This window comes from Psammomys obesus, unplaced genomic scaffold (assembly GCF_907164565.1).
Source record: "Psammomys obesus unplaced genomic scaffold, mPsaObe1.curated_primary_1811, whole genome shotgun sequence".
Taxonomy (NCBI): Eukaryota; Metazoa; Chordata; class Mammalia; order Rodentia; family Muridae; genus Psammomys; species Psammomys obesus.
This window is the reverse complement of record NW_026595981.1, coordinates 19,596,054-19,609,322: the sequence shown is the minus strand read 5'-3', so window position 1 is coordinate 19,609,322 and position 13,269 is coordinate 19,596,054. Positions and strand designations below refer to the sequence as shown.

Below are 13,269 nucleotides of genomic sequence, written 5' to 3'. Positions count from 1 at the left end.
CACACACACACACACACACACACACACACACACACACACACACACACTTTCAAAGATCTAGATTCTCTCCTCCCCAGTCCCTTTTTCCATACCCCCTAAAAATTTCTTCTTTAGCCATCCTTTCTGGGTGAACTCTCACTGTTCAGAGGGAAACACAAGGTCTTCTGCGGAGGTGGCAGTTGAGCCTAAGGCTTTCACAGTGTAATGCCAGTGCTAAAAATGGTAGCTTGTGCCAGGCCAGGGGCCTCAAGGAGGAATTTGAGTGGAGCCCAAACCCAGGAGCAGAAAATTCCCTGAAGAGCAGGACTGGAAGATGGGCAGAGCGCATACTTAGGCTTGGATGCTCACACTGATCAGAATTCTCTCGCCTGCAGCCACAATATTGACAGGTTGCTAAGAGTTCCTCGAGGGCTGGAGCCCATCCCGGGGAAGAGGAAAGCTGGAGGGCTGGGCCTTGCCAGACCCATGGAGGCACATCGCTGACCTCTGTCTTGCTGTGGCAAGAAGCCCAGACTTGTTATATAAAAGATCTGGCCTGCAGCTGGAGCCGAAGCAAAAACATGCAGCTGAGAACCCAGGCCACTTCACTTGGCCAGAGGACATCTGAGGCGAGGCCTGCCTACGGGTGACCAAGAGAAACCCACATGAGGAGTGGGATGGTCACTCTGCAGAAGGCTGGCAAACAGGAAGTGACAGAGTTGGGGATAAGTGGGCCTGATGCTCCTGAGTCAGTCCACCACTTCAAGCCCCATTCCTGCAGGAAGCTCTCCCTGATTGAGTGCATCTGGTCTGAGCCATAGAGAAAGGGATGTGTACTCCCAGGCCCATGAGGGAAAGAGCATATCCTTTTATCTTTTTACAAGGATAGAAGGGAACAGTGCTGGGCTCCCAGGAGGGCGCCCACTCCTCTTTCCTTCCCCTTCTACCTATACATCTAGAAAGGACCACTGATGACGCCTTACTGTCTTAAACTTGTTTCAATTATTTTTGGTGCAACATGGGCATTTCTGTGTGAATCTTGTTCCTCCAAACTTTGCCAGACACTGGCCCCATGACATCCCTTGGCTGTCTGTTCACGAGCCTTCAGGGAAGGGGAAACCAGGCTCAAGGAAACTAACTCTTGTTCCCATTGGAAAGGAGTGGGCATGCAAACATTCACTAATAACATCCAAAAATGGATTTCACAAAAAGAAAGGAACCAATGGGATGTGCTGAGGAGGCAGAGTGAGTTGCATGGGGCATGGGGTCCACACCCCTCGGCCACCGTGCAGCACCCATGTGGGCAGGGCAGGTACGCTCTACTCAGCAAGCAAAGGAAGAGCTGCCTCACCCCATCCTGTCCTGTTACCCAGAATGGAGGGCTGAGCAGAGCTGGGTGTTCTTCCCTTCATCCCCACCCATCGAGAAACAACTCGACTGTTTTGAAGTTGACTGGACTCTGCTTACACTGGCCCCGAAGGGGGCCTTACTCTTAGCAACTCGGCTGCTAAGAAGCCTGAAGTCCTAGGTCAGACCAAGAATTATCTTTGGGCAATTTCCAGATGAGATGACTTCTTGTTGAGGCTAACACTGTCTTATTCAAAAGATGGACACATGGACTGGACGCCCTGTGGGGATCCCTCCTAAGGGCAGGGCTCGTCGTGCAAACACAGAAGGGGAGAAAGCTGGACTGTGCGGGCCTGGGGGTGGAGACCTGCAGCCCCTAGCTTGGCTGCTGGCAAGGCGGAGTTCTTCATGGGATGCCCTACTCCTCCCCTTCCAATGGGGTCCATCCTGGTTCAGCACCTCTTTGGCCACTGCCTGCGCTTCCTAGGGCATGCACATCGGACTGAATGCTGGCTGTGGTTTAGCCTCAGAAAGGCAAATCTCATTTTAAAAATCCAAAACTCCAAAGCCAGCTGCGGAGTCCCATTGTGTAAACCCTGAGAGGCAAACTGAAAACCCCAGCTTGATGTCTCTCTTCCACCAGGCAGGTGGAACGCAAACTCGTTTTCAAACCCATATTTCACAAAAGAAAAACGAAAACAAAAGACCCAGGTAAATAGCAGAAGATGAAAAGCTTCTGTGTACAACCAAAACCCAGGACAAATTTCGGTGACAGAACTCGTGAGTGATGGACCAGCGGCCTCCTCAGCCAGCCCTCCCACCCATCCTGACCCCATTAGGAGGAGATGGCTGCATTACCTGGGTGGCCTTGTCATTGGTACAGCAGGTGAAGGCCCCATCGGCATCTCGTGGCCACTGGCCCAGAAGGTAGGAACTGAGGATGGTGTCCAGGGAGAATGTACGTCGGACCTGGGGTGGCTGAGGCCTACACACTGACTTTTCTGGGGCCACCGAACACGGGACACTGGCTGAAAGAGAGCACAGCCCGCAACGCCTTGACATCAGCATGGAGAAAGGAGTCTTGGCAACCAGCCTCCTCTCCTCCAGGACGCCTCACCTGCCTTGTGTCTTTCCTCCCCTCCTGAAAGAATTCATAGCAGCAAAAGCACATCCTGTCTGACCAGCTTTCCTGACTTCCCTTCCTCACCAGGGACAGTTTTCCCCACTTCACACTGGAATCCGGGGTTACTTTATACACAGCCCTTGTTCCTGCTCTATGTCCAGAACTCCAGACTCCAGAGTTTCCACCTTGAGGCTCCTGGGAGGAGCTCTGCTGCTTAGCCTCAGAGCTCCACGTTCATAAAACTAAGCTTTCTCCCCTTCTTTATTTTCTGTTCTCCTTCCTGCCTGCTGCATCCATTTTGGAGCTTCTGCACTGCACTTGGCTCAATTCATTCAAAAAATTCTTTTCTTCTTTTTTGTGGTGTTGGGGGTTGGACCCGGAGCCATATATTGGCTAAGCAAGCATTCTACCACAGAACTGGGTTCCACAACTCGACATTCCCCCCTGCCTTTTTTTTAAAGAGAGGCTCTTGCTACATTGCCCAGGATGGCCTTGAAATGGCTGTGTAGCTCAGGCCCACCCTGAACTTGCAATCTTTCCCCGTGTCTCTCAGATGGCTGGGATTCTAGGTATGTACCACCATGCCCAGCACGAAAGACTCTCCCTGTTTCCTTCGGCCTAGGCGGTCTCAGGAGGACATGGGAACTGCACGGAAAGAACCACACAACTGCCGAAAGAGGAGTCCAGTGCAGGATAATATCCAAGTTTGCGGGTCTTCCCCAACCCCTTCTCTGCTTTTTATCTGAATGGCAAAAGCACACCACACACACACAAAAGGGGGGCAATTATAAGCGCATTCATTTCACATTGGTTAAAGATTTCTGGGAAATTGAAAGTTGAAACTCAGGGTTGGAGGGATGACTCAGTGGTTTAAGAGCACTGGCTATTCTTCCAAAGGACCTCGGTTCAAATGCTAGCACCCACACGGCAGTTCACAACTGTCTATGATTCCATTTCCAGGGGATTTGACACCCTCAGCAAGGACACACATGGAGGCAGAACACCAATGTAAAAGAGAGAAAGGGGGAGGGAGAGAAACTCTTTTTAAAGTGTAAGGGTTCTGGGATCGTCAGGACATTTCAGTGGTCTGGGCTGACCCTGTTTTCCATGGCCACATTAAAAACACTCTACTATCTGCTGATCTATAAAGACTCTCCTTTAAACAGAACAAAATGCTTTCACATCTATAGTAATCCCTTGGTAATTTATGTGTATTCAGTACAGCAGAAAGAACTGGGAACTGTAGGTATAAATAGACTTGAAGAGGTTTATATTAAAAAAAGACACAAAAAGATTGGCAGTTCCTCAAAAAATTAAACAGAGAATTCCCTTAGGATCCAGAAATTCCACCTCTAGGTATGGACTCCCATGTAAAAAAACAAAACAGAAAATACCCAAAAGCAGAGATTTGAAAAGTTATTTGTATACCTTTGATCACAGTAGCATCAATTATAACAGCCCCAAACTGGAGTCAACTGAAAACTGAAATAAGCCAGACACAGACAGACAGGCAAATGTTGTATAGGTCTACCTTCATGAGCCATCTGGAATAGGCAAATCCATGGGGACAAAAGGAGAGCAGAGGTGGCCATGGGCACAGAAGAAAGAGGAATGGGAATTTCTGTTCATAGATGCCAACTGTCTGGAATTATAAAAAAATTCTAGAAATGATATGGTGATGGCTGTACTGTAAATGTACTTATGCCATGAATTGTAAACTTAAGATGCTTAAAATGGTAATTTGCTGTCGTTGTTGTTTTGTTTTCAAGACAGGGTTTCTCTGTGTAGCCCTGACTGTCCTAGAACTCTCTCTCTGTAGACCAGGCTGGCCTCGGAACTCATAGAGATCCACCTGCCTCTGCCTCCCGAGCACTGAGATTAAAGGTGTGTGCCACCACTGCCCAGAGGTAAATTTTACATCATTTGTGTTAACCATGGTTTAAAATAAGAGATATCAACAATGTCATATTCTTCAAGTTAATTATTTACATATATTTTGACAGGTTTATAATCAATACAAAAATATATTTTGCCTTGTTCCAGACATTACAAAATATCAATTCAAAGTACCAATAATTTACATATTTGCTATTTTTTCAAGACTGTATGATATTAAGGAGTAATTTGTTAACCATTCCTACATTGTTGGCCATTTGGTTTCCTCATCAGTGTTAGTGCATGGCCAACCTTTATTCTTAGTTTTTAACTTAACATCTGTCATATTTCTAAATCATCTATCTCCCTCAGCCAGCAAATGAGTACTTGCTTCGAAGAACTTAAAACTGACTTTTAATGACAAAAATGTTAAGTATGAATTGTCAAAAAGGCAAGAAATATATAAACCAAAAAAAGCCAAACTAAACACAGAGGCACATAACTTCACCTCATCGCCCAGAGATAATCACTGTTCCACTGGTGGGTATGGTGGCCCACGCCTTTAATCACAGCACTCAGGAGGCAGATCTCTCAGTTTGAGGCCAGCCTTACACAGTGGGTTCTAGGCTAGCCAGGGCTACATAGAGATTCTGTCTTTCAAAAAGAAAAAAGGGGGGGGGGGCTATCATCATGTAATCCTTACCTTGTAATGAAACACATACATTTTAAACTTAAAAAATGGGCTGGGTTTTGTGGCACACACCTTTAATCCTAGCACTTGGGAAGCAGAGGCTCATGGATCTGAGTTGAAGGTCAGCCTGGTCTACATACAGAGTGAGTTCCAGGACAACCAGGGCTAAACAGAGAAACCTTGTCCCAACAAGAACAACAACAATAATAAATAAACAAATAAATAATAGAAGCACATAATACTGTTTGGCTGTGTTTCCACCCCCTTTCTAAGTCAATATATGTTGACTACAACATACTTTTGCAAGGAAGTTGTTTGTTTTTTGTGACAGTATTTCACTATAGCACCCAGGCAGACCTTGAATTTTTTGTTTGGTTTGTTTGTTTTCAAAGACAGGGTTTCTCTGTGTAGCCATGGCTGTCCTGGAACTTGACTTGTAGACCAGGCTGGCCTTCAACTCAGAGATCCTCCTGCTCTGCCTCTCATGTACTGGTTGGGATTAAAGGCCTGTGCTACCACAGTGATTTTGGCTTTTTCAACTTCTCTCTCTCTCTCTCTCTCTCTCTCTCAGGTTTTTCAAGCTAGGGTTTCTTTGTGTAGCCCTGGCTGTCCTGAACTCGCTTTGTAGACCAGGCTGTCCTCGAACTCACGGAGATCCACCTGCCTCTGCCTCCAGAGTGCTGGGATTACAGGTGTGTGTCACCTCACCTGGCTTCAGCTGGACTCTTTATATAGCCTAATCAGGCCTTAATCACTCCTCCCACCTCCACATCCCAAGGATTATGGGCATGCACCTCCACGCGTGCCAATACATTATTTGAAATGATGATAAAATCTTTATGCTGAAAGTCTAAAAGGCACCCGATGGCAAGCCTAAAGACCAAAGTTTGACGGCCAGGACGAATGGAAAGAATCAGCCATCTCCTGAATGCTGTTCAGGTTGTCCTCTGACCTGCACTCTCATGCCTTAGCCGTGCATGTGTACAAGACAGAGAGACAGACACACAGACAAAACACACACAAAGGTGTAAAAAAAAAAAAAAAAAAAAGCCAAAGCCACATGTCAGAGGCTCCATGTTCTGGCCCACTAACTTGTCCTGTGCACTCCGTTCCTTCCTCTACATCCCAGGCAGGGCACACTCTACCGTTTCCCACCACTGACCAGGCCTTCCCTCCTCTGCCCGGTGTTGAAATCTGAGCCATTTGCCAGGCCAGCATAACTGCCTCCACCTCCTCCCCAGCCTGCAGATCCTGGGAATCCCCTGCAAGGAGTGGCTCAGGATGTTTTGGGTTTGCTCAGTATACTCTGTACTTTTCTTGTACTTACTGTCCTCTTGGGCAGCAGGTATTTGTGACTCCGCGATAATGAACAGTCTGTGAGGCCAGGCTCTGATTTATCTTTGTAGCCCCCAGTGTGTATGTATGGGTGTCCGAGGCATAGAGCTGGCGAGAACCCAAGTGCTTGACTAAAATTGAAAAATCTATAGTAGAACGATAAAGCTTCTGTAATTACACCACTGAGCCTGTGCAGATCCATGCCAGCTGCTCACCTGCCACTTATCTGTCTGTCCCTGTCTGAGGCTCGGGGGGGCTCTTCCTTTACTTTCATGTGACCTTGTTACTACAATTAAATTAGTGTCAGGTCCACTAGTTCAAGCCTCGGGTTTACCTTCCATGCAAGCAATTCACTCACTCACTATTCTGGGATGGGCTTAAAAAATGGAAAGGTGGTAGTAATTCAACTATTTCTGGGGCTTCTGGTCTACTACAGTAACCAGCTCAGACACTGAAATGCTGTCCTAAGGGCCTCCTTTAAGACGGTCCCTAGGAGCCCAGTGAGAAGGCAGGGCCTCTAGAAAGCACCTTTGTGGGACAGATGGAGAGGCAGTGAAAAAATGACTGGCATGTAGGCTAGGATGCCATAGTCCTAGAGGCTGCTCCTTCCTCATGTTGAAGGGCGGACTGTGACTCTGAGGCTGAGGAACAGTGATGGGGAGAGAGGTCACTCAGAGCCATCTGCCTCATCCTCTCAGCTAGAAGGCTCTCCAGAGATCCTAAAATAACTCATGCTTAGGTGACACCTTTCCGTCTTGCTCCATTACTATAAAGTACTTTGGTTTGAGGTCATCCTCTCCTCTCTCATCAGCCCTGGACAGGGATATGGAGACTGAGGAGAGTCAAGGCACAGAGAGACACCTCACATTTCACAAAGGTGGCTGCATCCTATACCTAAACCGAGCCTCTTTTCCCACCTTGCTCTGAGGTTGCTGGTTACCTGGGAGGGGAGAATGAATGCCCTTTTAGCTCTTCTCAGGCAGACACATATGAGGTAGGGGCAGACCTGATTTGGGGTCTCCTGTAAATTGTATTGGTTTCCATTTGTTTCTTGTGAGGCCTTCGAAGCCTATAACAGAGGAATCTATCACCTAGTGACAACTGCCTCCACACTGGTTTTACATCAGTTCCTATCATCCCTTCTGACCACCCTAGTCAGTGAACTACTTAGCTGGGTTCCAGTTTTGAGAACAGTGAAGTGAGTGGTGCTTCGCTCACAGTACTGACAGACAGGGTTCAGGAAATACTCAAACTCCTGGAGTTGGTAAGAGAATCAAGTCTATCTGATCCTACATTCTTCCCAACTGCCTCTGATCAGAATTCTTCATAAAGGCTGTGTGATTTGTTCCTCCATATATACATAAAAAAAAAAAAATAGTAAAAACAATTTTTTTTTCTTTAAGGAGAAAAGAGAGAAAGGGAGGTAAGGAGAATAGGGAATGAAGAAACGCTGCCCTGCCTCCCCTGCTGGCAGACAGACCTGCAAAGATGTCAGCTGAGCCCACCTGCTGGACCCACCTCGCTTTCCCCACCTCCTCAGGTGAGGTCACAGCTGGGCCCCAGCCTTATCTCCACAGCGGCCACATCTCAGCCCAGGGTGCTGGCTCAGCTCCTAGCTAGCCACAAGGTAGAATTACCTCCTGTCTCAGAGTCCTTAGCAAGGCTCCTCGGCCCCTCCCAAATCCCCAAATTCTTGGCATGCCCCAGCCCCTTTGAGGAGACTAAAATGCCATGTTTCTTTCATGCCTAGGAAGTAAAGGAGAGGGCACTTTAAAGAGATTAGATTTTTGACTAGGAAAAAATAATCTGCCGCTTATTTCATAAACCTCCCCCGAAATGGTTTGGCAAGCACCTGCTGTTTCAGGCACCAAACTGAGTAAGAGCTAAAGCAAGGCATCAATTTCCCCTAAAGACAAACCAAAGCCAAAATCAGATACTGATGTGATTCTGTGCCACGCTTAAAGGGGCTGCAGACCAGTGGACACAGTGTGGGCCTCTGATACATGAGGGGGGCTACACGGACAGCAAGGCCTGTCTGACAGCCACAGCCTCACTGTGGTATGACTACAGCCAACACTAACACCTTCATGGTCCTGCCTTCTCTTGGAGAGCAGGGCCCAATGTGGCCCACCTTACCTCCGAGGGATGCTGAAGAGAAAAGAAAGGCAAATCTGCTTCTGTCCCTTAGGAAGTACAGGAGAGGAGGTGGAGAAAAAGGAGATTGCTGCGAAGCCTGGTCTGAATAGGATCTCGCCACAGTATCTGGAGGCACACACTTTCCTAACTGGGAAGTGGCATCACAGGCCTGGGGATTGGGCCTAGGGCCTCACACACACCAGGCATGCACTCTACCTGAGCTATAACCTCCACACTCTCTTCACTCTTTAGTTTAGGACAGGGTCTCACTAACTTGCCCAAGGGATCCTTGAACTCAATCTTTAGCTTTGGGAAGCCTTGAATTTACATTCCTTCTGTCCCAGCCTCCTCAGCAGTTGTGATTATAAGCCTGTCTCACCAGGCCTGACTGTGAAAGTCCTTTCCTTTACTAGGGACAGTCTATTGCTATCCCGGATATCATCTGAGATAAGTGGTCCAGGAAGGGAGCCAGGAGGCACACACCTGCAATCCCAGCACACGGGAGGCAGAGGCTTTAGGAACATGAGTTCCAGGCCAGCCTTGGCTCTACGGCAATCCCTTGTCTCAAACAAACAAAAATCAATAAAGCTTCTTAGAGACTTGGACCATCGGCATCTGTGGAGTGCTTAGTTTCCATTGCTTGAAAGCATCTCCTCAGTAGTCTCATGACTGAGTGTAGCAGTGGTAGGGGCTTGTGGGCATACCGGAAACACCTAGGGAGAGGGCTCTGTCCTGCACTCCTGTGATTACTGCTAAAGGATAGGAAGTGTTGACAAGTCACAACGGTTGCTTTCGGCTGGAAGATGAACCGGTTTCGTTTCTGGAAAGCGGCCCTCTCAGATTTGGGAGCCTAGGAGAGCACCACAACAATCGGCTCCTGTATCAGAGAAGACAAGCCAGTATCATGACAGGCAATGACAAAGCAGCCGGCGCTGGGGCATGGGCTGGGTGCCTGCAGGAGGGTGGAGTGTCCTGTTTACAGCACCGTGGGGTATTATCAGCCCATCGCATGCAGCAGCCACCACAGCTCAGCCACCTGGCGAGGCACCCTGGCACCAGGCCAGACCATTTCACCACGCAGCTGAGCAGTGGCGGATGCTTTGGTTCTTGGGCAACAGCAAATGGAGAAAAAACAAAACAGCACATACTAGATAAGGAGCCTTAGGTGCTATCTTCCAGAGCCACTTGGCCCTGTCTCCCAACTGCTCCACTTGTATGACTTCGGGGAGAGGGGCTGAGAGGGAAGGGGCCCAGCAGTCAGGTGGTATCTGCCCTTTAGGGGACTGTCGCTGGAGCACACACAGCAGACAACACCTGTAGTAAACAGGTTTGAGTGCCCACTAAGCACCAACGCTCTGATAGTCTCTGCTGATAGGAGCAGGTATAGGACAAGAAGCGACTGGCAGGGTACACAAGGGCAAGGCCGATGCCACTGCCCCCTCAGTGCCAGCCATACATCACCAGGCACGCCCCCTGGGCGCTTTCGGAAGGGCCATGAATTCATCTCTACCTCTCCCAAGACCCCTCCCCGGAAATCGACCCAAGCCTAGCTCCAGCAGAGGAGCGCCAAGGACAGGTGGTACTTCTTAGGACGAAGACTACGGACAGTGGAGGACATGAGGCGTTTCTGGTTCTTCTCCGCTTAGCCAGGGGTGGGGACCAAGCGATTTGCCAGGAGAAATCAGCCCTGATCAAAGGGTTTTGGCTGGGCATCTGGAAGAACAATTCCATCGTTTCGCTATCTTTCAGGCCATGCAGGAGGGAAAAACCCAGATGGAAAGATGCATGTACTCTTTCCTCTGCTACCAGCTTGTGCCTGGCCTTCCTAGTATAATACTCCCCCCCCACCCCACCCCAAAAAATGTAGGAGAGACATAAGGAGATTTTACACCCAGCAAAAACTCAACAACTAGCTGGTTGGACAAACAAGGTATGAGTCATTTTCTCATGCCGTCAGGCTTCGAAGCATTCTCAGCGCTAGCCTTCCCACCTCCCCGCCCCCTCTTTTAAAGAGAAAATAGCCCTTATAACAAATGCTACAGATATGTTACAGGAAAAAAGAAAATGCAGATGAGCGAAAACCCCAAACTAAAAGCTATACATGCCCTACCCAGAGGTCACCACGGTGCTCCGTGTATCCTTGTTTTCCTCCATGCACATATGCATGCTGGTGTTTACTTTCGTTTTTCAATCAGTGATCTTCACTTAGGGGTGAGTAGCAGGGAAGGCCGGGGCATTACGTTGGGACACTACGGGTGGGACAGTATGAGGAGGTAGGACAGCATGGGGGGGTCCCGCCCCACCCTGTCCACTGTGGTGCAGCACTTGAGAAATCCAGAGACTAGAAAACAACAGGGTCTCAAAACTTCTAAACATTTCCCCAAGAACGGATTCGCAGCACACAGGAGAAGTTCCTCCACACAGCCTCACAGCGGTTGCCTTTACTATTTCTGGACGCGGGCTGGGAATGAACAGCGTAGGTGGCCTCACGTGCTCCCTACGCTTCAGGGCCACTTCACTGTTTAGCTCGGGGACATGTGGGTTTTGGAGAGAGGTTGTAGTGAAATGGAAACCCCCGACCTGACCCTACAAAGGTTAAAGGACCTCCGTGGAAAGCCCATCCATCCCAGACGTTAAGGCTGGAGCTCTGAGCAGGATATCTTCCTTCTTTTTCCCAGAGCTGAAACTTGAACTCAGGGATGCACTCTGCCTCTGAACAATAACCCCAATCCTGACTAACATTTCCTTCAACACTAAGTCACGGCTAACTTCAACCTTCACTGGGAGAAGACACTCAAAGAGGACTAGACTGGAGCTGGGGGAAAAGTTCCATCATGCTTCCTCTACTGAGAAGACTTTACCCAGGAAAGAACAGCGGTATTTGTGTACGCTCGAAGAGAGTTCTCGGCCAAGCCCTCCATCAATCACTCTGACTCCATATTTAAACGTACAACTCAAGAAAGAACCACGGAAACCATGTCTGGCTTCATGTCTGACTTCCCAAAATGGAGATTACAGCTGCAGGCAGCCGGGGGAATGGGCCAAGAGAAGCTTTTTTGGAGATGTCACTGTGGGAAAGAAAGTAAGGAGTACACTAACTCTGTGCATCTCCCAGGAGGCAAAGGGTAATCCCAGAGTGTATGCCTGGCCATTGGAGAGGCAGGCTGCAAGGGCCTCTGATATTTGTTCAGTTCTCAAGAAACTGCAGTCAGAAGAAAAGGAAGCAGTGTGAACTTTTCACCCTTTATCTCAAGTCTCTGAAGAGGAGTTCTGGAAGATCGTAGCATTCTCAAGACAAAACAAACCGCCAGCAGTTACTGATGGAAGCATGTTTTCCTTTACGATCTAATGGGAGCCTCTGTAAGCAGAGCACACGCAGTAGCTTAGCCTCCTCCCATAAAACAATCCTCACCTCGTGGCTGTCTGAAAGCAACAGGCTCCTTGGGGATGTACAAACTCAAAGGATGGGCAAACATCTTTCTCCTTGCTTCACTTCTAACGGTAACCTGATTTCTATCAAACAGAGAAGAAGTCATGACACCCAGTCAGCTCTGAAGTTAGCTTTTGAGGTAGATGGCAAGAAGGGAGAACCAGATTGGGGAGGTTCGTCAATAATGAATTTTGCAACAGGACAACTGTGAAACTGTACGCTGCTTTCTACGCAGTTTCTGGGCACCCCACATGCTCAGGCATTTCCCATGGGGCAGAGTAAAAGAGTATATCACCTCACACTGAAAGGTGAACTCATTACTCCAAGGTCAAAGTGCAAAGTGAGGCCCTTTCTTCCCCAAATAGAAGATTTTTTTTTTTTTTTAATCGAAAACATTTCCCACCCTTATATTTAGTCAGACTCAACTGTTTCATGGCTTCCTGGCTGCCGTGGTTCAGGAAATACTATGAACCGGAAGGTTTTAGTCCCTTCCAGGTAGGAACCAGACGATCCTACCTGGGACTTGGAAACATTGCTTTAGTCACTCAGCATGTCGGACATCTTCATCAAGAAAAGATGAAGAGGATTAAAAGTGAGAGAAATTCTAGTGAGGAAGGTATAACCAATTAAAGGAAAATAAGCTTACAAGCTATTTTTAAACAATCAAAATAATTTCCACTTTATGAATAAACCATTAGTAATTTTAACTCTATCCAGTCTGCTTTCTGTCTGGCTTCCAGTAAACTTCTAGGCAACATATGTTTAAACAACTAATATGCAATTCACTATAATCCAAGTTACACGAAACTTCTATGAATGCTGACAGAATTTGACAGGCCTGTCTTGCTGCCATCCACCCAAAAAGGAAAATTGTTTTTTGTATTCCTCTTGTTGATTTGGTCCTGTCAATATTCTTTTCAGTTTGTGTTCATTCAGAACTGTCTTTATGGAACTCTCAATGTAAAGAGTTAACTGATGCCAAGACGACTGGGCCAAAGGTTATGAGGAAAAGGGCATAAAGACATATATGTGATGGAGAATCTAGCTTGACAATGGGACAACCTCAACTCACTCGTCCACACTGTGTGAGGGAGATTTTAAAGTTGTCTGCCCCTAAATACAGCACCAGGAAGAGATTATTACAGGTTCCTGACTCAATATTTGCCCTTGAGCGGTTCCAACTCCTACATGGTAGAGAAGAGAACGGCTGCTGGCCGATGGAGCTCAAGTGCAATCTCAGAACTCATGTTATCATCTGGGGCACAAGAGAGAAAAAGAAAACAGGACAAAGTCAGAGGTAAACACGCGCAACAGGCAGCTAAGACAGCTGTGTTGCAGGCGCCCAGCTGTCCC

The 13,269-nt window shown here is 47.9% G+C and overlaps 1 protein-coding gene across 4 annotated transcripts in view; it reads right to left on the bottom strand.

Annotated features, from left to right (window-relative positions):
- Fam117a (family with sequence similarity 117 member A) overlaps positions 1-13,269 on the bottom strand; it is a 41,682-nt gene that overhangs the window by 14,535 nt on the left and 13,878 nt on the right. For 2 of the 4 annotated variants that reach the window (XM_055619466.1, XM_055619469.1), the window contains exon 2: positions 2,185-2,354. The exons of 1 other annotated variant lie outside the window; for it this stretch is intronic. In XM_055619466.1, the coding sequence (XP_055475441.1) occupies positions 2,185-2,354 (170 nt within the window). Of the gene's footprint in view, positions 1-2,184; positions 2,355-11,898; positions 11,915-13,269 lie in introns of those variants that run through there. One more of the 4 variants, XM_055619468.1, reaches the window with a different exon arrangement.